The 27,272-nt window shown below is 43.6% G+C and overlaps 1 protein-coding gene across 1 annotated transcript in view; it reads right to left on the reverse strand.

Moving 5' to 3' along the window:
• Positions 1-4,498: 4,498 nt before the first annotated feature.
• Positions 4,499-27,272, reverse strand: part of HRAS (HRas proto-oncogene, GTPase) — a 61,148-nt gene continuing 38,374 nt past the window's right edge. The window contains exons 3-6 of the mRNA XM_063117071.1: positions 14,824-15,002; positions 8,412-8,571; positions 7,162-7,286; positions 4,499-4,779 (exon numbers count right to left, since the gene is read on the reverse strand). Coding sequence (XP_062973141.1) covers positions 7,167-7,286; positions 8,412-8,571; positions 14,824-15,002 — 459 coding nt within the window. The 3' untranslated portion in view covers positions 4,499-4,779; positions 7,162-7,166. The remainder of the gene's footprint in view (positions 4,780-7,161; positions 7,287-8,411; positions 8,572-14,823; positions 15,003-27,272) is intronic.

A 27,272-nucleotide genomic window follows, 5' to 3' on the forward strand; every position in this document is an offset into this window, starting at 1 on the left:
TGGTAGACTCTTGATAACTTTTCTCATGCGTGTTCACATTTTCCCATTCATAGGTATACAGAGGTGCAGGAATAAAACAAATGTGTGAAATGTTCTAAACTGCCTGGGGAGCTTATGAAATCTCCCTTCATGAAGATTTTCAGGAAAGGCATTCATTGAAAAGATGTCATTGGCCTCAATAGGATTTTTTTTTTAAAGGATAGAGGGCTGAACAAAAAGCCCAGAATATATTTTCAACACAGTCTTAGCGCCTACAAACAACCAATAAGGTGCCAAAACTCTGTCTGCACTTCAGACACAGGTGGGGCAATAGTTTCCTGTACATAGAAACTAGATATTTGGGGGGAAGGTAGGACATAATCATTCTCCTTGATGTGCAAGTGTGTGTCGGGTTTTTGTTTTTCTCTATGGGGGAATATACCAGCTTGCACAGACTTCCATTCTAGTTCAGAACTAGAACTTTCCCTGTAAAAGTTTCAGAAAAAGTGTTTGGGTTAATAAAAATAACCTGCTAGGTTAAATTAAAAGATAAAACTATTGAATTCTAGTAGGCTTACTGTGCTTGGTGAAGAGTTTTATGTTTTACAAGAGTAATTTTGAAACTGCTTAATTATCATTACTTTATTATAAACCAGTTTCTTGTTTGCCAGAACCTTTCCAAACCTGAGCAAGATGCCTCTGTTAAGCTATCAGCTTTTCCTATTCCATCACCAATATGGGACATCATTAAAGTTTGCCTCTTCTCAGTAAGCAGACGACATCAGGCAGTTCCCCTACACAAGCTGCACTGAAACCAAGGACTGTGGAAGAGGCATTCCTACTGTTCATTTTGGTAAGCTTTGAGCAAGAAATGTTCCACAGTGCTAGAACCAATGTGCGAATTTAACACCTCAGTGTGTGTTTTCTCATGAAGTGTATGTAGAAATAGAAAAGAGTCATCCAACAGTGGTGCTTTTCGTACCAAAAATAGGAGATGGTAGAGACACCTGCAACCTCCACCTACCAGGCCAAAAATACATTCAACACAATGCGGCAGTTGCTTAGAGGACACCTAAAACAACTTTATGGTGCTTTAAGGGGTAATAGATTCATTGTGCTCAGCTTTCATAGGGTAGAGCCCAACCCCAATTAATCAGATCCATAAAATGCTAGCCTTAACAGATGTATACATCTAGAATGCACCTACACATACGAATTTCCTGTGTGTAACACAGACACTCACACAGATATTTGTTAAGTATAGCACTTCAGTGCCTGATTAAATCCATTGGTCTATGCATACTTGCCTTAAACTCAATGGGATCTACCTCTGAGTATACATATATAAGATTGAACTGTAAAGTGCTGTAATACTTTTACAACAGCCCAGCATAATTAGGCCTTTACAAGCACAACTAAAGTACTTCCTCCTTATGTTAAAGCAAAGATTCTTCTTTAATATATCAGTGTTTCTTTTAATAAACAAATGCAAAGGTTTTTAAATGATGGTCAAAGGAGAGGCAGCTTTGATCACTGGTAGGACACACCAACAGTACCCCTGTGTCTCAAGGCAAAATGCCCCCCCCCCTGCATTTCTGTAATATCTGTTTTACATTAAAGCAATTAACATGTCTTGGCACCTCTGTCTAAACCCATTTTCTCAGGTGAGCAATGTAGTGTGATGAACAGCCACAAGGGGGCACTGTCTACAGTTTGCATTTTAAGATTGGTTGCAGTATTACTATTTTCATTTACCCTCCCCACTCCCATTTTTCCAAGGGTACAGTGATCTTATTGCCTGTGTTGCTAGTAAATCAACGGATCAGCCCTAAATAATTGATTCTCAGTGGTGCAGAGAGCAGACTCAGGACAAAGAACCATGCTTAAACCTATTTTTAACTTTGGCATAACAGCAGGACACACAGAGCAAGGAACAGTGGAGTGGACCACATGATAGAGCTGTAACTCATTTCTTTCTCCTTGATTGCTGCTGCTGCTCAATGATAGTACTGAAGCTCAATTAATTTAATAAACAGCAGTATGATAGCTGAGCTTGCCCTATAGGCTACATCTGTACCCAGCACTGAAGCAGAGTCAGAAGCAGAGCCAACACGTTCCTGTGTGTGTGGATCATGCATATGCTCTTCACCCTGTAATGATGGCACACCTGTTTATATGCGAGGAGGAGTGTGAACACTGCACTGATTGGTGGTTTCATAGTGTCGTCATAAGGAAGGTTCCTGCTTGTTTCAAGAACGCTTCCCACAACCTGTTCTGAACTCTGAACATGGATTGTTGCTTTAAAGAGTCTCACAGCAGAACCTGTCCCCAATTTCTTAGTGGGTTTGGTTTCTGCTTTTCTAAACTCAGCAAGTGTTCATCAGAAGCCTTGTAAATGGCACTAAAAAGTAGCACATATTTTTCCATCTTCCCCAAAATTTCCAATTTTGTTCTGAAACTCTGGGAGAAAACAGGTTTTTTCCCCTCATGGCTTCAAAATTTCTGGAAATTTTAAATTTCTACACAAGAATGATCTGTCCCTCTTGTGGTAGCCCACTGGAGGGGGGAGAAAGAAAATGGGGTAGCAGAAAGAGAGAAGATTTTGGCCCCACTCCAATATCACTAGCATGCTGCCCTCAACAAATAACCTTTTTTCAAGATGACATGTACCGTATTACAAGTCATCCCCTATTATGAAGCAGCAGCTATTAAAGTGACCCAACCCTCTTCCAAAGACAGCCAGGATTCAAGGAGGTCAGAAAAAAACTGATCAATTTTGGACAAGTTAAAGATAAATCAATCTGTTCTAAGGTGTGTTGTACGTGGTTTGATTGCTGCTTTCCAGGGCGTTTGTTTTGGGGGGAAAACATATGCAGACAAGCCACTTATACCACAGTCAGAAGTGTTAAGTTTGCGTCCTCATCAAATTTAGTATTGAGGAGGCCGCTTAATAACCCATGGGAACTCTGGATAAGAGGCATCAAACAAAGGAGATGTGACATGTGAACAGGCCTGAAATTGCAAAGTAAACACACCTTTGAGAACAAAACACTTTTAATAACATTTAAGGCTAGGTTTGGGTTTTCTTTTACACCCCCAACACTTTTTAAAAATCATACCTGTTGCCTAATTATTGGAAGGGAATGGTTTTCCATCGTTCCACCAGGGCCAAGCACCTGGTTTTGCTCTCTTACTGGAAAAACTTTTAATTACAGCAAATATAATTGGTACAGTCACAGTAATACAGAGGAGCTGCCACATGAAGAGCACGAATCGGAGCTGTGCATGCAGTAGCGTAGGCACAGCGGCTGCAAAGGAAAGAGAGGAGGGCAGAGCAGGAACAAGGAAACAAGCCCCTGGGTCTCCAGAGACCAGCTCCACCTCCAGGAAGTACACAAGTGTTGCAATAAGCACATCAATGAAATCAGCCCAGGCACAGGCAACAAGCGTAAAAACCTCTGCTCAGAAAAAAGGCCAAGCTTACAACACACAGGAGAGCCAACAAGTGACCCCTTCTCACCCACTAGTTATTCCCCCCCTTCCCCACCATCCCATAAGACACAATGGTTTGGAAGAAAGAAAGAAAGAAAATGAAAGCACATCCCCCCCACCCCACCCCAGTGGCCCCAGAAGGTAAAATGAGGGGTTGCTTCACCTTCAGCCCAGCAGGTAAGTAACAAAATAAAAGTTGGGCTCAGTGAAACACATGAATTGAGGGTTGTAGAATCAAAAGGTCCTTCAGTCTCCGTCGACATGTTGCTGTATAGTCATTTATATATTTACACACATACACACAGAGTCCTCCCGGCACCATAAAAGAAAAAAGTGACGTACATCAAAAGAAATCCCATCCCACCCACCCACCCAGCGCCAGGAATTTTTGAGAATGCAATCCAGGCCTGCAGGAAACTTTCACGAGACAGAACTACTTTTCTCTCTGCAAGGACAACCCACTGGGTTATTCTAGCATAGGGGAGAGTAACAGTGGCCAAGAACAAAAGCGAAGGAATCACCCTTCCTGTTTATACCAGGGTAAGCCAACAGGGGGAGTGGGGGAGTGGAACGAAGTTCTGGGAACAGCCATTTAAGGTTAGAATGGAACCTGTTTTCAAAAGAGTGTTTGATTTTTTTTAAAAAAAAGTCTCCCCCCACCCACAGAAAGTGGTTGAGACCACTTGAGAGCATGTAGCTTTCCCTACCACTATGGAATGGCAGGCAGTGGCAGATGGAACATCTTGGCAGCACCTTCCAAAGAGGCTAAATCTTCTGCAGACAACAGGCGGCCTTCTTTCTCAATTGTGGCCATTCAACACAAAAATTACACCTCAGCTCCCTTTCTAAAATGCCCACAGATCAAGCCAGTCTTTGCCCCCTGATAAGCTGAATTCAGGCAGACTGAAGGAACAACCCACAACCCGTTCTGCCTGGGTCTCCCCTCCCCGCTGCCAATGCCTGCTCCAGAAGAACAGACAATGCCAGTCAATCCTCTGGACCAGGGACAGTGATGCAGAAACCAGTGTCAAGACCATCATATAATAATTTACTGCGATTCAATCTGTGGCTTTGTACAAGTTGCTGGGACAGAGAGGAGGCAAAGAGAAGAGAAGGGATTTTTTTAAAATAAAAAGAGTTCATTGCAGGCCTTGGTGAAGTTTTGAGACAGTCCATGCGGAGCTCTTGGGGCCTGCAGACACCATCTTGTCTGTCCCCTTTCTTTGAATCCATTTGATTCTTCTTTCACATCGCCTCCATCTCCGCGCTACACATAGTGGAAACCCCTCCGAGTCACAGTCTGGTCAGCTGGAACAAAGGAGGCAGGAATTAGGACAGCCCACCATTCTTTGTAAGTAAGAACCGAACCGACATCATATGTGATTCTAATATGGTGCAACATAAAGCGGTGGACAGCATGCCAAGCAAAAAACAAATGAACAAGAGTCAACCTTCTATAGACAACAGCCTGTGCTTTATATAAAAGGGGCCGGAAAAGTATTGTTGTGAATGACCCCCCCCATCCCTCTTCTCCCCCCCCCCCACATCCCCGCTGCGACCCAACTACTACACACCACACCTCCTGTGGCCTTATCTCTGGTTGAGTCATTCTCCAAGTCTTATGGGGATCGCTTGCTTTGTCAGAAAGATGCTGTCCAACATAAAGCTGGAACCCATTTGTGCTGCAGCTAATTAAGGGGAAACCAGCTCCCATTTCCTCCTCCACGAAAGGGAACTGGGACCACACCTATAAGCACTTTGCCAAATTATGCTCTCCTCACTGGCAGCTTTCTAACAAGACAGGGAGTTCAGTAGGGCCAGAGCTCTACATTCCACACACACTGTGGGTAGTGCATGGGATGGAATGATGAATGCACACTTGGCAAACCCAGGTCTTTCTGCTCTCCACAGCCCTTGGCATTACCATCTCTCACCGGGCGGCACTTTTAAGGAGTATTTGAGATTCATCTGTGCACTTTCAGCAACAAAAGAACAGGAAATGACCCCCCTCCACCACCCACCCACCCACCCACTCAAACTCACATCCCCGGCCAGAGGAAATACTCTGACATCTGCATTATTTGCACATCTGGAAACCCCCCCTTAATAACAATAGCTGCCCTAGGTGCAGCTCAAGAATTTGGCCTGCTGCGAGATCCCAGCTGACTTATATGACATCCACTCACTTCTCACTCGTAACGTTTTGGGTGGAGTGAAGTGTAGTCCTCATTTTTTTTAATAAAGAAACAAAAAATGCTGTTTCCAGAGAAGGAGGAGTAGGAGGAAAGACCGCCACTTATTTGCTCAACTGCTAGCTTTTATCTGTCAGAATTTCTAGACTGTGCAGAATAAGCAACAATGCCACATTTTTAAGGTTTTCTTACTTCCTATGGGTCTCAATATTCATGCATACAAATCCAAAGGCCACATCTCTGGCCAGGAAAAGAGATTCCCCAAAACACACAACCTTCTTCAGATGGTGCCACTAGCATGGTCATTTGTTATGGGGCAAAGCTAAGTTCAGTAGCTGAAGCTGCCTTTCCACATTGCCAAGGAGCATCTAAACTGTAGGCAGCTGTATTGATCCATTTCAACAAATCACTTCTAGTAGTTTTCATCTGCTAGGAACAGGTCTTTTATAAAGCCAATGGCCTTAGGGTGACCATATGAAAAGGAGAACAGGGCTCTTGTATCTTTAACAGTTGTATTGAAAAGGGAATTTCAGCAGGTGTCATTTGTATATATGGAGAACCTGGTGAAATTCCCTCTTCATCACAACAGTTAAAGCTGCAGGTGCCCTGCCCTCTTTTAAATCTGGTCACAGTATAGCTGCAGTATAGCTCCTGCGGCTTTAACTGTTGTGATGAAGAGGAAATTTCACCAGGTGCGACATGCATACAAATGACACCTGCTGAAATTCCCTTTTCTATGCAACTGTTAAAGATACAGGAGCCCTGTCCTCCTTTTCATATGGTCACCCTAAACTTAATCATCCATTCAAGACCAGGCCACCCCCAAAAAACTCCGAGCATTACTACGTGGATGGCGCACATTGCTGAAAAAATTCAGCTCCCAGCCCACCCCAAGCTACTGTAAGGATTAAAACTAAGCTCAGAGAGAACTGGAAACTGGGGGGGGGGGGGGGCTGGCAGATGACACAAGTGTCCTTGATAATCATGACATCTTGGCACAGCGTCCCTACAAACCCCACTATACCAGTGGCAACAGGAAGCATCATTCAAAGGCTGCCAGTCTGAGGGACCAGGTGCAGGGATGTCAGGGGGGGGGGAAGCACCTAGAATAAGGAAAAGAGCTTAAAAGGGCTGAAATAGATACAGAAACTCTGGTTCTAATCAATACTATTTATAAAAGTGAACAGCCAATCCATACCCATTCTTGCTAGTCTCATTTAAAGCATCTCCTCCCAAGAATCCTGGTCCGCTTGAAGTCCATGTTTGAAAAGCCCCATCCTGCCTTCCTAAACATTTGAATGACATCTAGTTCATAAAGGTAAGTAGCTAAGAGCAAATACCCATTGGGAAAATAACTAAGGAACTGAGCTCATTTGCCTTTAATTCTTACTGCCTCTGCCTGGCCCCATTCAGCAGGCAAAAGGAACTTTGCAGACACTTAACTGATGGGTATAATTTTGGAGGGGGCATTCTCCCCCCACCCCCACCCATGACTTACCTTGGTCATGATATTACACATTTACAATTCATGCAGCCTGGGCCACTTTCATCCGGGGGATTCAATTTGCGTAGTTTGTGCTGCCGGATCTCCCGCACTAAAGTATAGAAGGCATCTTCAACCCCCTGGAAGAGAGCAACAGAGTGTCCTGAACACAAACCATGCATGAAAAACAAATGTCAAAGGGTCTATTCAAAAGGGTTGCTAACAATACCTTTCCCACTGTTGACGGGTAGTTTTGAATGTGTGAATGTAGCATGGAAACCAAGTAATGTAACTTTTCAGTGTGAATGATGAAGCTTTGTAAAGGTGATTGTTCCAATTCAAAAGATTTGGAAGACACCCCCATATACTTTGCTGTGAACTGGTACAAATGTAAGCTCAACCAAGGCTGTTCACACGCTCATTTCTTCACACAAAGCAGTTGCACTCCTGTCTTTTTCATGTGTCCAATGAAGTGTAATCTAGGTCAGGGGTGGGCAAAACGTAGGTCTCCAGAGGTTTTGAACTTCAGCTCTCAGCAGCACCCCCATCACCTCTGGCTGAAACTTCATCTTCACGAACCTGCACAAAGGACTTGAGTACAAGGCAGAGGTGGGGTCTGAGGTACAACACATTAAATTACTCCTTTGAACCTACAGTTTTCAGTGCCAAAAGAAACCTATTTCACCAAAGGCAAACGCTGCATACATACAGGCGTATACACACATTACTTTGAAGGCATCCTTCCAGTAACAACATGGAAGGGTAGGACACTTTGGTGGGCACAAAAAAAGGTGCCCACGGGCACTACATGGCCTACCCCTGCTCTGCAGAAGCTAGCTTGATTTTCACATGAAAGAACTTGAGAACACACTATGACCGGATTTTCATGGAAGTATGGACACAGAGGGCCAGGATCTCTTCTTGATCATCCCAGAGTGCAGGACACGGAATAATGGGCTCAAGTTACAGGAAGCCAGATTCCGGTTGGACATCAGGAAAAACTTCCTGACTGTTAGAGCAGTATGACAATGGAACCAATTACCTAGGGAAGTTGTGGGTTCTCTCACACTAGAGGCCTTCAAGGTGCAGCTGGACAGCCATCTGTCAGGAATGAATTAAGGTGGATTCCTGTATTGAGCAGGGGGTTGGTCTGAATGGCCTTATAGGCCCCTTCCAACTCTACTATTCTGTGATACTTCTCCAAATTCTGATGATAGGGAAAGGGACTTGGTAGAGACTTTCATTAACATGTACCATCTACATACCTGTCTAGTTTTGGCTGATGTTTCTATATAGGGAATCCCATAGCTTCGAGCCATCTCCTGGGCTTGCCGCGTTTCCACAGTCCGGGCTGGAAGGTCACACTTATTTCCCACCAACACCATGGGGACATCATCAGAGTCCTTCACCCTCTTGATCTGCTCCCTTCAGAAAAGAAACCAGAAGTGAGGCACAACAGTAAAAAGCTGAATGGGGGACCTTATTTTAGGAGTATAAACTGAGAGGATGAAAAGACGTAGAGCAGTACCCTAGAGACATTTCTCTGTCTGATAATTAGTGAGGAGGACAAGCTGCAATCAAGGCCACACCTTGCTCATCAAAGTAGATAAAAATGATTGTTGTTTTTAATTAAATAATAATAATAAAAATCTAATCAAATACTAAATTCCTCTCATTTAAAAATATAACAAAGTTACAATATAATGTCATGATAAACATGACCTTTATCTAAACCTACATTTACAATCTCATAAAAAAAATAAAAATCTGTCACACTCACATACACTAAATTACCTACCAATCAAACATGGACAATAATTTCAGCATTTCCATCTCATGGAAATGTCTCTCTCCAGCCTAACTACCAGTTCTTGCTTCTTGAAAGTTCTGAACTTTCAATTTCTCTCATTAAAGTGACATTAGCAAAGACACAGCCTGGATAGACGGGTTGTACTGCGTTTAATGTGGTGGCGAACCTGAGCCAAGCAAGGACGAGGAGTTAGTTAAGGCAAAATGACAAAGTAGGAGAGTGAATAAAAATCATTTAAAAAAAAACTATCAGAAAAATATTTTTTTAAAATATATAAAATTAAGTTTCTCTAAAATAATAAGTTAACATTAAATAATCTCAAAATAAACATGTAAACCATACAATTAATCTCTAAACTGAATCAACACCTCTATTTGATGCAGTGATCCTGTTCAGATGTAAATAGCAGCACCCGACAGCAAATCATGGGTTGATTAATGACTTATTCTTGGGTTAATTTGGGGATATTTAACCCACAAACCACCCCAAGTCGCCCTGTTTGGATGTCATGGAAAGAACCCTCAAATGCAGCCTTTGATGGTTAATGCAAGTATGAACCAGTTTCTTCATATTAATCCATAATTTGCCACTGAACAGGGCCAGTGAATTGAACGAGGCTTTTCTATGGAAATGACCAATCTGATCACTTTTCAAATATGTATATTTACAGTCTACCTACCAATTATATTAATTTCATTTTCAGCTGATGAAATAAACTGTTCTAGCCTGCCCAGTAACTATCAAACCATGTTTTGACTTATCATTTTTGTTGCAATTTCCTGTATTCCTTTGCTTAGGCTACAATCTTATAACCACTTGACTGGGAGTAAGACCCATGGAACTCAATGGAATTTATTTCTGAGTAGATATGTATAGGATTACGCTGTTAACCTCAAAGTGTCATAGATGCTGGTCATAGGAAAGATCCTATATAGGAATATTTTAAAGACATTCTTTCTTGGAAAATATATACAGCGAAACAAAGAGATGCAAAGCCTACTTGTAAGAATGAAATAGACAGTATAAATACTATATTTAGTTGTCAATGAACATGGTTTAGTAGTCAGATTTGCACCATTATTCAGGAAATATATGAAAACGTTTCAGGTGGAAATTTGATTTAAATGAACCTTTTATTTTTTTTATTTTTTGCTAATCTAAATCAACCTACCCTACTGCCAAAAAATTCTCAGACCAAAGAAATCCAAATTCTGTACTTAGAATAATTCATGCAGGAAGTTATCAAGGGCACGGTGTTCACATTAGCACTTTACTACACTGTCTCTTAACGCATTAGCAATCACATCTAAACAGTGTTTGTTCAGTGTTAAAAGCTGGTTTTGCTACTGTTGGAAGAACCTGGTGTCCCAAGGGAAATAGGGCTGGCATAATTTAATCTAGCACAATATTTGCTTATGCAGATCAAGAGACGTTTGGGCAAACACTGGAGTAGTAGAAAGGTGAGGAGTTGTGGAACCGCAAAGTTGGAAGAGACCAAAAGGCTACTCATCTAACTTCCCCACCCACAAAAGGCAGGATCATTCCCACCTCATCCCTCCCAGCAAATCAAAACCACAGGGGTGATGCAAAATAAGGGAACAGGAAGATACCTTCAGAACAAATAGAAAGAAGGCAAGAGAAACTGAGGCTAGGGTACAAACAAAGGGGATATCCTAGAAATTCTCCTAGTATCACCCGAGTGTCAAATCCCTGCCCAAGACCCCCAAAGCTCTGGGTTCTGAGGACCCTTTTTTGAACTTTATTTTACAAACTTGGAAAGCTGAACTTCCAGAGGGTTTGTTGTGTCATCTGCTGTGTGGGGGAAAGCAACAAAGATTCTTGAAACAAGTTAAAGACTAACAAATGCACTGTGGCATACGATTGCATGGGCTACAGTCCACGTCATCAGATACTAGTGGATGAAGTAGACCAGAGGTTGGGAACCTGTGGTTGTTGGTTTCCAACTCCCATCAGTCCCAGTCAGCATGGCCAAAGTAGATTCTAGCTCATGAAACTGTATGCCATGAACCATGTGCCAGTCTTTAAGGTACCGCCAGAATCCTTGTAGTTTTCAAGGAATAGAAAGTGCCAGCTAAAACATCACACAGAATTTCTGATTCCATATCAGCCATCATAGTGTGTATGATGAACACAATCCTGTGTCTGTATGGTGAAGAGGGTGGTGGGGTGGGAAACAGCTCAGTAGTAAAGCACATGCTTGGCATGTATAAGCTCCCAGGTTCATTCTTTTCCATCTGCAATCAAAATGATCTCAGGCCTGAGAGCCAAGCCAGCGTACTCTTGAGAGCGGTGGCCATTTGGAAGAGGCAATCCTGGGTCATTAGTGTGACTCTGCATGAAGGCAGCTCCTTCTGTCATAATACAAGGAACGTGTACAACTAAGTCAATCTGAATTATTTAAAAGGACAGCTTCGGCCATTAAAGCCGAGGTTGTCCAAGTGTGAGGCAGGCTGCCTTTCTGCAGGAGCGGGTCAGTGCAAGCCCAATGGCTGCCACATCCTGAAGGATGAAATAGACGAGGCCCATGTCCCCTTGACAGAGGTGGCTGCTTTATCATCTTTACTTGCCTCCCCGAGAGACACCTGTGCTTTCCCCATTCATCTGTCAGGCCTATACCCAGGGTTGTGCACGTGCTGGACTAAGGTAATATTTTCTTGCCTAAGCAATCCAGATTCTGCCTCTAGAAAACCTAGATTCTGTATACATCATGCAAATTAAGGACATTTGTATAGTTTCCATAATCTGTTCTTCCGTCTTTCCTTTTTTGAATAGGCATAGGCAGAGCACTGAAGTCCTGCTCTCAAAACCAGGTAACTTTTTCTGCTATTTCACTGGTTTTCAAGATCTCAGTAGGCATTGCGTACACCAGCCTTCCCCAACCTGGTGCTCTCCAGATGTTTCACACTACAACTCCCATCAGCCCCAGCCAGCAGGTCCAGGGGTCAGGTGTGACAGGAGCTGTAGGCTAAAACATCTGGAAGGCCCCAGGTAGGGGAAGGTAGGCTTACATGCTTTCAATAATATCTTTGCAACCATAAGGACTAGAAAGTTCTTGCTTGTTAAAAAGAAAACACAGAAAGCAAGCTGAGATTCTGAGGAAGATCAATTTGTACACAATTATCACTTTCCCTGTTATTTTCTACACTCCCACAGCATTCACAGAGCCTTGCCTGTACCCAGCACAAAGAGCCTCTCTTGCTTTATGTTTGTGAATGCTCAGAAGAGTTTCCCTTTTTCTTGATCTTGGGACACTCTGCTAGGACAAAGTTTGAGAACTCCCACTGCAGCATGGTGAACAGGGCCCCACTGTGCTGAGCAGGAAGAACTGAGCTCAGGGTGTGAGCACAAGCCCTTTGTCAACAACAAACTACAGCCAGGCTCAGTGCCATAGCCCAAGCCACTGGGCTGCTATCCAGGTGCAGGATAGTTTCCTTGTGTCCCTCAGGAAAGAGCCAGGCTCTGTTGCTCCAACTGAAGGCTGCTGAACTCCCTGCTTTGAAAGAAGATATAAACGCTGAGGACACTGAACAAAGAGATGCACGAGAGCTCATCCAAGTCCCATTACTCTCCATCAACTGCAGGGATTCCCAATGAGTTTCTTCAACGAAAGCTATAACTAATGTGCATCTCTCTGTAATATATTATATAAGTTCTTGCACCATTTTCAGTAATGAACATCAGAAAAAGCCAATAATATTTCATGGATAAAAGGAGAGAGAATTCCTGACTTATTTTCTACTATCAGAAGCAAGCAGAGGTGCATTCATAATTGAAGAGTCATTCTAATTCATTCTTGGCTAAATATTTTGTACACAGCACCTTGGGGATTCCCCACACACACACACACCACTCCCACACCATTTTTGGATTGTGACTAGTTCAGTTCAATTGCTCATACATGAATGCTGGAGGAGCCAAATTGGGAAAATTCACATAACTTTTAGCAATTAACATTCCCTGTACTCTGTTCCCTGATTTAGATGTTTATCAGGAAGCAACAGTTTGTGTGTGATGGAAAAGCAGTCTGGAAGCCTCTCCCCTCTACCACCCCTGAAGCAATGAAATCATGTAAGCAGGCTACAGGGAAATGTATGCAAATGGCCCGCAATTTCCACAATTCTTTCTCCTCAGAATTGGAGTGGGGGGAGGAAATTTCATGAACAGAGTGATGGTGTATACAGTCCTCCTTGTCGAACATCCATTTCAGACTTTACTTTAGGTGTGTATATTTTAAAGCAAACTTGTACCTTTTTGCTGCTGCCGTGCCACCAAAGTTTGGCAGCAAACCACCTATTTACGCTTTTAAAAAGGATCTATTTAGAAGTTTTTCCCCTGCTGCAGTGTGACTGAATGGTGGCAAATTTAGTGACGTGATGAGACCGGGGGGGAGGGGGGGCAATGCATCCCCCTGACCCCCACACATGGCCCACTCTATCTGCTCTAAAATGTCTTGCAGCACCATAATTAACACCTGATCTGTCACTGCCCTTTCATTTTTGTGAAGCTAGTCTAGGAGTTCCAGTGAGCTGTGCCCTTTCTTAATATGTACCAATTCACTGCTGGTAAAGCGGGAATCTATACATTTTTCTAAACCAGGTCTTTAACCACTTCTGGCAAACAGAGGAAGTGACAAGACAAGCAAGCTACTGTAGCCACAGAGCTATCTTGCACCTGATGAAGCAGGCCATAGCAAGGCACAATCATGCATGTCCTGAAACATAAGCCATAGGAAAAACTCCAAAAAGAGAAGTGGAACGGGGTGTGGGTGTGTGCACACACACACACACACACTCCAGTGATGACCTTGTGATCACCCCTGATGATTGCGAAGATGGGTGGGGAGCACTGCAAGTCAAAGACCCTACAATGTGTGGCTTCCCCTCAGCTGATTCACGCACATGGCTGTTTTCCTTTCCTTTTTAAAAGAAGCAGAATTTCAAGAAGCAAAGGGCAGGGGAGATGGTTTAATCCTCCCCTCCTAGTGTGTGCTGGTCCCAATCCAAATTGGGGCCATGCATTTATTCTCAAGTAAAAAGAGAAAGGCTCAGCTACACGCTGTGCAATTAACCTTTCATACACCGTGACCACTTGAACACTGCTAGTATTAGAGGTACCACAGCAGAACACTAGCAAAGCCTCAGTCAATTCTCCTTGAAGTAGCACACAATCCCTTCCCTCCCATGCAATAAGCACCACAAGATTCCTTTCAGTAACAGCTCCATGGAGTAGAGAGGAACGGTGGCTGGCTCTTCTTTAAGCAACCATAAACACTAAAATCCTACATTCATTGAGTCCCCACACCCGGGTCAACCAGCTTTACTACTTTCTCTTACGTGGTTCGAACTATTTTGTGACCCAGAGAGTTGCTCTCTTCGCTCTTAAAGCAGCCAGCATAAGGAAAAAAGAATTAGAAAAAATGGATGAATAGTTTTTACCAAATGTTGTTAATATACAAGGGGTCTTATTAACTGCCAGTCATATATAATATATCATATATGAACTGTATATTGTTTTATAATTTTAAATGATAAATTTTAATTAATGTCTGTTTGTTCTTAATGATTATGTGATTTTTTGAAATGGTCGGAAGACTTATTCAATAAAGGTATTCATTCAGCAATCCTCTTGGATGGACTTTCACCCAAGTCACTGATATTAGCTGTGTGCTTAATTTGGTCCTCAGGGAAAGGCTCCTCTTTGTGGGGACACAGAAGCTGCCACCTGGGTTGGTCTTAATGGGGCACCAGTAGCATGGTCCCTTCCTCCAGGCCTTCCTTTTCCTTTAAAAAAAGAAACAAGGAAGTTTACAAGATGCCCTCCATTGGCAGGGTTTATTTTCTGCTGACCTGTATTGATGAATATCTTCGAAGGACTTGGTGTTGTTAATGGCAAAGACGCAAAGGAAGCCTTCTCCTGTCCGCATGTACTGGTCTCGCATGGCGCTGTACTCCTCTTGGCCTGCTGTGTCCAAGATGTCTAATAAACAGGTCTCTCCATCAATGACGACTTGCTTTCTGTAGGAATCCTGCAGGGCCAGGAAAGAATTAAGAGTTGTCAGGAGCGGAGGAAACGAGCAGGGATTGGCACGGCTCATCTGTACATGTCCAGCTTACCTCTACTGCTGCAACACCCACCCCTATCCTCCTGGCCTCCCTTCCGCATCTCTTCCCCAATCTGGTGCCCTCCAGATGTGTCGGGGAGGATGAGAGGTGTTGTCCATCCAACATATCTGGACAACAACCAGGTTGGGGAAGGCTGCTTCAGAGGTTCTCTTCTCAGGCCATTTCTCTCTCCTCTATTCATCACTGGCCCTTTTCTTCCTTAAGCTTTTATTTCAGCTCCCCATCACACAGTCTGTCTGCATCAACAAACAGTTAGTCTGTATTTTCATAGCTCTCTGCCTGCGGACCTCATCTGATCTCTCCTCAATGCTCCTCCTCCTCCTGGTTGCCCCAAGCTTGCCTTCCACCCACACTCCCTTTCTCGCAGTCCCACTCCCAATTCCATGCTCTCTTTTTGTCAAGACACTCTACCCTCCTCCTTAAGGTCTCTCCACAAGCCCCATTTCCGGAACCAAAGCCTATCCTGGACCACCCTCGTTTCGCTTTTCTTGCACACATCCCACCTCCCCCCACCCCCACGCCACCCAATGTGCTTACCCTCAACCCCAGGTTGCATCTGCCTACTGCAAGCTCCTCAGGCCACATATGTGTTCCGTACATCACCTAGCACATCGTTTGGGGCACTCTATATAAATGTTAACTAGCTTTTCAGCTAAAATTCAAATCTCAAGCTGTTGTGGAACACCATGTTCAGGTGTAGCCCAGAATGTGAGAGATACTACATCATCCTATCGGATTCAGTAGCTTCAAGTTAAAAGGGGCCTTGCTAGGAACATAAGGCCCACTGGACAGAAAGCTGCATCAAGGTTCCATATGTTATTTTATATCTATATATGCACATGTAAAAATAATTGCTAGGAATTGTTTTAACTTCACAGAAGCCAGTCAATTAATTTCTCGTTCAAACCACTTAAAATAAAATAATTTGCACCCCACCTCAGATCATTTCAAATCATCCTTCCTCTTCAGTTTTTATGTTACTTACTCCATTTCCCCACTCCCTTTGACAGCTGAAATATACAAAGAAATTGACCAGGCAAGTCTACATATATCAGACAGCCTTAAGTGTGGACTTCGAAAAGACAAAAAAAAAGTTTGTTTGTTTTTTAAAGAAGTATGACCCTATCTGTGCATTTCTGAGGCTCCAAAACATTAAAAGCAAACAAACGGGAACAAGTGACAGTCCTTCCAATGTGCAGTTTGGGTACTGGCGGAAGGGCAGCCACTGGCGATATTGCAAAAAAGAACAGCCTTTTTTCCCACTCTTGCCAAGTGGCAACCCATGACAGAAACAGTCTCCCGGGTTCGGACAACAAACCAACTCACCATGGACACAAACAACCCTACAACATGGCATGGATCCTGGGCATGGGTTGTTCGGGAATAATAAGCACCTCGCAGAAAATGCTCTAGGATTGGATGTCCATGACAGTGGGCTGTCATGTCGTGCAAACCCGGTCTCTCTGTCTGACCCGATTTGCATGATCACAAGGTGGTTAATAAGTCACTGTGGCTGGATGGTGGCAGAAGAGATACAGGAAAGGGGGGCAAAGAACATTAGGAAAGAAAGTAGAGGTGGAGGGTGGAAGGGACAGATATTTTTGGAGGGGGGGGATCAGAAGGAGGGGACAGGTGGAGCAAGGAGTGGGCAGCATGGAGGGAGACAGAGGGAGCCCAGAAAGAGAAAGCAGAAGGAGATAGAGACAGTGGGGTCTGGAAATCTGTCTCTCTCCCTTCCTCTGGTCTGCAGTTTCTTCGGTTGTCTTTCCATGTGCTGGAGAGTTGTGGAGCCCCTGACCCCCCCCCCCCAAAAAAAACCTCCTACCCATACATATAGATGCACACAGAGGAAGACACAAGCAGAGTGGGCTTGGAAGCTCCACACTAAGTTCCACCTCTCTAGGCACCATAACACATACACACATGCGACCAGGATCTAACCTACTCTTGGGGCACCTGAAGAAGGACCTCCTAACCAGATTGTTCAACCTTTTAGGAAGGCGATAAACACATCTTCTCTTTTTCTCCCCACTCATCTCATTCTGTTCCCCTCCCCATTTCTCTCCCTCCCTCTCTTTCCCCAGAGGAAAATTGTCCCCACCTCACGCAATTAAGCATAGTTGGGGGAGGGGGAGCTTCTATTAGCACTAATGGAAGGTTTTTGGGTTTTGGTGTTGTTGTTTTTTAAAAAAGCTTAATTGCCATGCTAGGAGGGGGCACAGCACTCAGGGGGGAAGGTTAACCTTTCCCTCCCCAACTGTAATTCCCCTTCAAAACTGCCCCCTGAATATCAATTAAGCTGATTGCCAGAGCCCCCACAGTGGCTGCCTTCAACCATACATAGAATTACGTAGTAACCCATGGGAAGCTGCAGAGAAAAAACAGGTCACAAATGCAGCATATTACTATAGTCATCTCTGTCTCTCTGTGAAGGAACCATATTGCAAGTTCAGGACCGTTACACAATGTATCTGTGGCGGGAACTGTGTGTGGACTTTTCTCTCCAGCAGGCAACAATATTTAACCCCTGAACTTAAAGAGCATTCAGTGTTAAGAGCTCAGGAAGCCATGTCAGCTGGAGTGGATCTGGACCAGTTACAGTGCCAGCCAAAGCCAGTCTCTTTAAGTAGAAGGCAGAGGAAGATTCAGACAGGTTACACCTCTGGTGCCAGCATAGCTACTAAGACAGCCAAGGCCCTGTTCTTGGAACTGACAGTGTTGTGTCCTGCAGACAAGCCTTGCCTTTGACACCAGAGCTACCCAGCCTTTACACACCTATTTTCTAAACTTTATTTAGTGTACACCAATCCTTTTAAAAGCAGCTTGGCTGAGAGGTGGGTCACAGTCATCTCCTGTGGCCGCACCACATACAGGCCAGTGAGTAAATATTGACATGGGTGGAGTTTGTGTGCAACATACACACCTTCCTGTTTGCCTGATCCATAATACTGTGCATCAAGATCAACTCACAGTTCTGAAAATACCCAAACGTCTATTCTAGTCAGTGCCTGGGTCCTTTGTTAAAGCACCCTCCATGGGCCCCGTCGTCCCTCAATAAGTCTGCCTTCTCACTGCCATTGTCACCAACTACTCTTGTTCCTCCTCCTCTTTCACATTATTGCTTCTACTGGCTTGACAGGCAGAGAGCCAGTGAGCTAGTGTGACCATATGAAGAGGAGGACAGGGCTCCTGTATCTTTAACAGTTGCATAGAAAAGGGAATTTCAGCAGCTGTCATTTGTATATATGGAGAACCTGGTGAAATTCCCTCTTCATCACAACAGTTAAAGCTAGAGTGGCCAGATTAAAAGAGGGCAGGGCACCTGCAGCTTTAACTGGTGTGTGGAAGAGGGAATTTCCCCAGGTTCTCCATATATACAAATGACACCTGCTGAAATTTCCTTTTCAATACAACTGTTAAAGATACAGGAGCCCTGTCCTCCTTTTCATATGGTCACCCTAAGTGAGCAAGTAGGCAGTGGCATCTACTGCTGCTCCTCCTCACCACGACCATTGTCAGGGCCAGGCAAGAGGCAGGTGAACAACCAGGTTGCAAAGGTGAGGAGAAGGAGCATCCCCAGGGGGCTCTTGGGTTGTTGTGAGCCCTCTGCAGGTGCCCAACCATGCTCACGCTTGTGGCCAGCTCAAATTCTAGTGTTCAACTCTGCCTGGCTATAAAAATTCTAATTTGAAGGGCTTCCTTCTATTCCCAAAGGTACTATATATGTAGATGTCTTTATATGGTTAATCTCAAATCCCCAGAGTTGTCCCTAAAATCTCTAGTTTAATAACCCCATTCTCCAGCATCAGCTGTTCCAAGAAAGATTTTGAAATGAACTATATTAATTTTTCAGGGCAGCTTTTAAACAGTGTGGGGTTTGTACTAGAGGAGAGACATGATAGAGGTGCACAAAATTATGCATGGTGTGGAGAATGTGGCTAGGGAGACATTTTTCTCCCTCTCCCATAATACTAGAACCCGAGGTCATCCCATGAAGCTGATTGGTGGGAGATTCAGGACAGATAAAAGGAAGTACGTCTTCACACTGTGCATAGTTAAACTCTGGAATTCACTACTACAAGATGTGGTGATAGCCAGCAATTTGGATGGCTTTAAAGAGGGGTTGGGGTAAATTCCTGAAGGAAAAGGCTATCAATGGCAACTAGTCATGATGGCTAAGTGCAACTTCCAGGATCAGAGGCAATAAGCCTGTATACACTAGTTGTTGGGGAACATGGGTGGGAGGGTGCTGTTGCACTGTGTCCTGCTTGTGCTTTCCTGGTCAAAAACTGGTTGGCCACTGTGTGAACAGAGTGCTGGACTAGATGGACCCTTGGTATGACCCAGCATGGCTCTTATGTTCTTATGACACTTTCTAAAATTGAGGTATCACCCAGAAAGCTGAATACTGAAAGGCTGCTTCTAACATTATGAATTCATACCCACAGAGGTGTACAAAGATATGTGTACTCTGCAACCTTGAGAACATGCAGGCAGCACACGTGTCTTTTCCTAACCACTCCAGCCCAATATACACAATTGGAAGCAGAAAGACAGGTCAGTGGCTGGATATGCAACTATGCACAGTTGAATTCTACCTCCTTTTATCTTCATTTGATGACTGTGGAACCTAGTGTTATGCACAATTTTATAAACCTCTATCACCTTCCTCACTCCATTACTTACCATTTATCTAAACTAACTCCCCCCCACAGATGTTGCAACCTTTCCTCAAAGGGGAGTTACTCCAGCTCCCCAGATATTTTTGGTTGCCTTTTTCTACATTTTTTTTGGCTTTACAATATTCTTTTTGAGATGTAGCAACCACAACTTTACAAAGTTTTCCACATGTGGTCACACCACAGATTTGTGTAAGGACATTACAATATTGGCAGTTAAATTTTTGATTCCTTCCTTATTATCCCTAGCATGGAATTCACCTTTTTCACAACTGCTGCACACAGGATTATCCCACCCCCTCCAACCTGGCAGGGTAACAGTTTTTCCTCAATTGCACTTTACATTGAAGAATGTACACAGAAATAGACCTACAACATAGTCCTCTCATAACATTGTTGGGTTCTGTCACCTGTACATTGTCTCCAAGTTTCAGCTTCTTACCATTTACCATTTTCTTTCTGGAAATAAACACACACCTGGGGCATAAAATATCCCAAGAATCTATTGATTTTGTCATTGGGTTGTCTTTATGCCCCAAATGCAAACAATGCACTGAGGTGGAGAAATGACCCATGGGTTTTACCAAAGAAAAATGGTCTAAGAAAGCCGGATTAAGTACGCAGGCCTTAGCTAGACCTAAGGATTATCCCAGGCAAATGGAGGGGTTGTCCCTGCCTGCTCCCAGAATCCCCTGTGTGTCATTTGGATGCACAGGGATGATCCCAGGACAATCCCAGGATATAAGCCTGGTCTAGCCATGGCCTCAGTGTCAGTAGTTTGACACAAGCCATGGGATTTCCTTGGGGGAATATTTACCTCACCAGAAATGGATGGAGTTAGAAAAACATGTTTAGAAAAAGGGTTGCTTAAAATGTTACCCATGACAGTTTGTGATACTTGTCTAATATTTCTAATACTTTGAGTTTAGAACACACTTCTTACGACCCCATGGACACATTAAAGTTTGTGGGGCATTTTATCATCACAGGATATGTTGGGAAATGGCCTGGGTAGTAAAATGTCCCCAAAACATACTTGTGACCATTTTGGGGAGTTCTTGGATGAGGGTTACATTATACATCATAATCCCAAGACTCCTTTCCACCAGGTCAGTTACTGTAGCTTAGATCCCATCACTGTATAAGTTAGGATTTTTTTTCTCTTCCAATGTTCTTCATTACACTTATTTACACTAAACTGCATTTACCATTTTATTATCCATTCACACACTTTGGAAAGATCCCTGTAGAGCTTTTCCCAATCCTTTTTGTTTTGTTTTTACTATCATGAATAATTTGCTACTGTCAGCAAACCTGGCCACCTCATTGCCCAACCTCTAATTCTACAGCAAGTGTTGGCAATTTGTGGCCCTCCAGAGATTTTGGCCTACAACTCCCATCAGCCCTACCAACATAGCCAACAGAGAGGGGTCATGAGTGTTATAGGCCAAAACATATAGGCTGTGTTCAGAAGACACCTTAAACCACGGCTTTAACCATGGTGAAGGCAAAAAGCCTTATTCACCATGCTTAAAGCTGTGAACACAGCCACAGAGGGCCATAAGTTGCCCATCCCTGCTATGGCCCACATCCAGCATCACATGTGGACTTCCACTCACCCAACAGGACATACCCCTCCTCTCCTTGTCCCCCCAAAATCTACTTTGGAAGGTTCCCCCAACCCCAGTACCTGAGTCACTGTCGAGTCACTATGCCTGACTGCACCTTGCCTCTGAAGGAAAACCAGGGAGCAGGAAAAAGAACACTTTAACCTCAGAGAAGAGCCAACCTTTAAAAAGTGGCCTCCAAATTCCTCTAGAAACCAGTAGTGGACTCAGTAGTTCAACAAAGTGCCAAGTCTAAGTTGGCTATCAAGCCATTTTGACAGAAACCAAGACCATGGTCTAAATATCTGAACTGCCAAGACTAAAAACAGAGTGGGTCTAGATAGGCTTCACTGTGATCATCCTAGTAACCAACTCTGAAAGGGGGACCCGGGAGACAGAGCAATAGCCGAAAACCCCATGAACACTGAGTGACTATTTGGCTAGTTGCCAACTGCTTTCAAGATGACTGGCATCTCCCTCTCTCATGAGAGAAAGGCATTTATATGCTCCCATCAATAATGTATCACAAACCTCCCCAGTGGTTTTTCACAACCATGATGGAAACCATCTCTTTGGTTGCTCAAGCACTATATTCTGTCTTTGTATACAGTTGCTTCTGGCTTCTCTGTTGCTCACTGGAGCAGAAAAGTGAAATGGCCATGCTAGTTCAGTTCCAATTACTCCCGATACGGGTAGCAAATTCCTATTAACATGCACGTCTCTGACCAGTTGCCAAGTTAAAACCCTAGATTTAACACACTCATGGTGCCAAGCGTAGTCTAACAAGTATACATCTGAAATTCGAGGCAACAGTTACTTTGGGCCTGGGACTAAGAAATATTATGCTCCGTCACTGCATACAGAGAGTGTGCACATGTTGTATTGGAGGTGAAATGAAACCTCCCAACCAGAACACTCGAAATTCTGCAATCAGAGCAAATGATCTTAAGCGAGACCACACAAAGGAAGCATTTGCAGACCCTTCCTGGATTCTAAGGTCAAGATCACACTTGCATGTTCATCTGTAAATGACAGCAGCACCTAACGATGATGAGAATATAGTGCAAGACTTTTGACACAGATCAAACACACTACACACACACAAACACAATACTTTTCAATTAAGGCAGCTCACGTATTTAGCTTCCAGTCATTCATTAATGAAATCTTCAGAAACAGCAGCCTTTAGTCTTTAAACAGGCCAAATTTAGCACAGAGTTAGAAACCTGGATCATTTTTTAAAAATTAAATACTAGATTCTGCACTTGCATCCTGAAATATTGAATTCTCCAGTGCATGATGAAATTTGCAGATATACCTAATTCCTAGATCACTGATTTACAGGAGTCAGCCTTTTGAAGTTTACATTAGGTTTTTATGGGGGGGGGGCAGGGTGTGGATAAATACATATGAATCCTTATCACTATATTTTGCATTCCAAAAATGCCTGAGTGAAGCACCCACTTTTTACAAAACTATCCAAGAGGCCTCTCTTAGCTCCCTGTGCTCAAAATCAGAGCTCATCAAATTTGCCATTACTAAATCATATCCATTTTAACCATCCGTATAATACTGGTGCAACTGTTATTCTCTCATTGTAAGCAGTCACCATTTCCACAGATATGACTAGTTCCATCTTCTAAATGCTGTAGAAGGATTTAACTGTGTTAAGGAATTAACATGATAGCAGATCCTGGCTTGAAATCCTGTGACTGAAGAGAAAAGTGCAGTAAAGAATCCAGCTTTTTAAAAACAAAAACCCTTCAGTTCATATCAGTCAAACTACTCCAAAGGAAGAAAAGATTCCTGTAAATGACCAGTGGACAAGGTCACATTCACATCATCATCATCATAATCGTTTCAGTGTCTTTCTTCCCTCTTCTAATTTAATGTCTGGTGCTAGGCAGCAGCTGGAACGAAGGTGATCATGTGCTGTTTTCATCAACAGCACATCAAGTGAAAAAATTAGAACTTTTAAAGTGCTTCTGGGGTTTCAGGTGTAGAGGACCTACTAAAGGTATGGAAAATAAGAAGGCTGAATGAAAAAACACAAGTACACATAGGAAGAGAAACCACACCAGTAAGGGAAGAAAATTGCCTACAATACTGATTACCTCAAAGTTGACGCAATAGAAACATTCTCTCTTTGGCCTCAATGGCTTAACTAGAGGAGCTAAGCACATCTGGAATAGTGACGCACAGTGGCAACTATGAATGTATATGAAGGGCGGTGGGGAGGGGGTCAGAGGAGATAGGTCCCTGCCCCACAAAAGTCAGTCAACGACCAACTGTGCTCTCACACTTCAAAGTGTATTAACAGAATGCTTTATAAGAGCTCCCCCTCCCGTCTCAATTTCCTCATTTTATTACAGTCCCTCCCAAATGACCTTACGGAGCACAATGCAAGCTCCTGTTTTGCGCTTTGAAAATGACAAAACCAGACACTGGAGCTACAAAGCAGAGGCCCCAGCGCACACACACACAAACACACACTCTAGCGGTTCTTCCCTGGACAGACAGCCGATGGCTAGCTGGCTTCATTTTCAGTCTGGCTTGTTTCACCCTTGATTCCAGAATACCAAAGAGAGAAATTCTGTAGAGGGATGGTGCAAAATAGCCGTTCAATAGCTGTCTCTTTCTAAGGAAAATCAGGAAAACACACTCACAAAGACACACACAGGCAATAAGCAGGGAAGCCTCCTAAGGCAGTAGGATACGCAGGGCCAACCTGTTGCAGAAAGAACAGCTGTTTGTGGCAAACACAGACATGAGCAGACAGGCCTAACTATGGCACAGAGCAGCTTTTTCCAACCTCAGTTTCCCAGATGACTACAACTCCCATCATCCCCTGCCAACTTGGGGTGATGGGAGTTGTACCTCCAACATTATCCAGGCATCCATGGTTGGAAAAAGGCTGGTACAGAGTCACAGCGACACTCTTTGCTGTTCTTCAGCTCAGCAAACTAGAGGCTATAAATGCACTGCAGCATGCACTCATACAACTATCGTGGCTTTAATATAATAAAAGAATATTTTTTGCTCCTCCTATGTTAAAGACACCTTGGCAGCCCTTTGAAATTGGACAACCATCTGTCAGGGATGCTTTAAGCTGTATTTCTGCATTGAGCAGGAGGCTGGACTTGACGGCCTTATAGGCCCCTTTCAACTCTACTATTCTATGATTCTATGAACGTCCTCCAAGCTTATTACTGCAAAATAAAGAGTACACCTCATCAGCGGGTCCGGGTTTGAGAAAGGAGAGAGAAATGAAGGGGGAGGAAATGCAGGTGGGGAAAGGAACAACCCTTCAAAGCATGGATGGGCAACTAGTAGAAATCCAGATGTTTTGGCCTACAACTCCCATGATCCCTCACCAATGGCTATGCCGGCTAGGGATGATGTGAGCTGTAGGCCAAAACATCTGGAGGGCCATAAGCCCTTGCTTTAAAGGTATCATCTCGACAACATTAGACCCAATTCATACACCAACAGCAGATGCTGAAATAAAGTTCTTGGACTGTACCTCTCAAGACTGAAGGCAGGAATTTGCATGAGTGGCTAGTGCTCCCTATGAAAAGCTCCATGAATACAGAAACCTGGAAGTTCCTAAGAAGAGGAGCACAGTTTTCCCCCCGGGGAGAAGCACTCCACAATGCAATTCCCCTGTACAAATGGTTCACTCCAGGAATAGTCTTACTACCTTGTTTGCGGCTTGCGTGAATTAGATGTTAGAAGATTATAGGATGAAAGACTGTCTAAGGTTGAAGCGTGACAGGAGTGGATTTTTTTTAAAGGGAGTGATAAAGGCTTTGACTGGAGAAGCACAGGGGCCAGCAGCAGTGAAGAGTGTTATTTACCAGGTTAGGCTGATACACCATCTGCAGCCTATCTTATAAGGATGGACATCTAAGCTGGACTATGTATGTGCTTTGTGTGGGGTCTGCCTTTGAAGATGTTTTAGAAGCTTCACCTGATGCAGAACGTGGCCACCTGAATACTGGTAGAGGCACGGGGGTTGGATCCTGTGGCACCTATACTGCACCAACTGCATTGGTTGCCAGTGAATTTGAGGACCCATTTGAACCTGTAGAGCCTTAAACAGTTTTGGGCCAAGTTACTTGAAGGGTTGCCCTCGCCCCCATACCACTTGCCTCTGAGGCTATCTTTTGAAGGTCTCCTGAAATACCTAATCATGAGAAAAACTAGGCTGACAAGTAAAAGGGAGAGGGTTGTGTTTTTTGGACAGTGGCCTGACAGAATACACTACCTCTTGAGGTGCGTCAAGGCCGTTCATTCCACGTGATAAAAACCATCAGGTTGTATTCAATGTTCATCCTACTTAGGGTAGACCTATTAAAATGAATAGAAGTTACATTAGTTACGACTAACGTAAGTCCCATTCATTTCAATGGGTCTACTCGAAGACAGATCAACATTGGATACAATCTTTAAAAACTTAACTATTCTCAGTGGCTTTCTCTTAATTTGGTTTATTGGGCTGCTAAGTAGAAATGATTTTAGCTGTAACTGTTAAAGAGGTTTAAATATTTGCATTAGTGGTTGTTTTTTGCTGGCTCTTATTGTTTTGAAATTGTATGTGGTTAATGTTTTATGGACGAGTTTCACTCTTAAAGGCAGGCTATAGGTTTTAAAAATAAAAACCAACAATTGGGTGCTGCTGCTGTCCAAATGCAGTTCATTTCATAGACAGACAGACAGACAGACGGAAGCCTGATTCAGGTGTTGAACACCTGAGAAGAAGAGGTGCTCCAGCCGTGCCCCTCTCCTTCCTCACATTTGTCACCGTCTGAAGAAAAGAGCCTCTGTTTCTTGTGGAGGCACTCCACGCAACTGAGAATGCTGGAAAATTAGGTTTCTCAATCACGTGAAGAGCTCCCACGGATAGAGGAGACTTTTCTCTTCAGATAGCCACTCTCCATGAGTAGAGGGCCAGAATGCCAGGGGCTACCATGCTCCTTCTCCTCATGTGTTCATTTTTACCCTTTTTTGAAAGATTAAATAGGGTAGACAGACAGTGCAACTTGTCCTCATCTTCAGTTGTCCCTCTGATCAAGTCTGAAATCCCACAAAACTGGAGCTCCTGGCTAATGTGCTAATTCCCTTAATTCATTCTTAATACCTTTCCCTCATATAGCTGTGCCAGAACATCTGCACAATATATTGCTATGCCAACCCCCTTTCTTCCTCCTAAAGTACAGCAAGTCCTGTCACGCTGACGGCACATCATTGCTGTCACTGCAAAATGAAGGTGAACCAGTTTGTTATTGTTTTGCAAAGCAGGCCATTATTCACTCTCAATAGTAACACAGCTGATTGAGAAGGGCTTAAATCGCTGGCAATGGTCTGCACAGATGCAACCCCCCCCCCCCCCCCCCGCTTCCTCTAAGGCTGTGCACGGCAGTTGTAGGCATGTGCCAAACCAATTTACATATCGTGAGTATGCAATTCACTTTGGGGGGCACGTTGTGCAGTGTAAGGCTTCACATCAACTGTGAATAAGCCCCAATGAACACAGGGGTACTTCTTTCTGAATAAGCATGCATAGGATTGTGGAGTAACACTGCAATTATATGCACACCTATTTGGGAGTAACTCCAACCAAACTCAATAGGATTTGCCTCTGGAAATATTCAAAGGGTCAGACTAAAAAAAAAAATCCTAACCAACTAGTAGCAAGATTACCTCTTTAAGCCTTTAGCAGAAACAATCCACCAGCATTCAAGGTTCTCTCTTCTTGGAGGACTAAAACATGGAGAGTTTAAAAACAATGGCTGGGTCCAGAATCTGCCTCCCATGGACAGAAGGGCTCTGCTCACAAAAAGTGCCTCCACTTTACTTTTGGAGATTCACACCACAGCTGATCCCA

Source organism: Elgaria multicarinata, chromosome 2 (assembly GCF_023053635.1).
Source record: "Elgaria multicarinata webbii isolate HBS135686 ecotype San Diego chromosome 2, rElgMul1.1.pri, whole genome shotgun sequence".
NCBI lineage: Eukaryota > Metazoa > Chordata > Lepidosauria > Squamata > Anguidae > Elgaria > Elgaria multicarinata.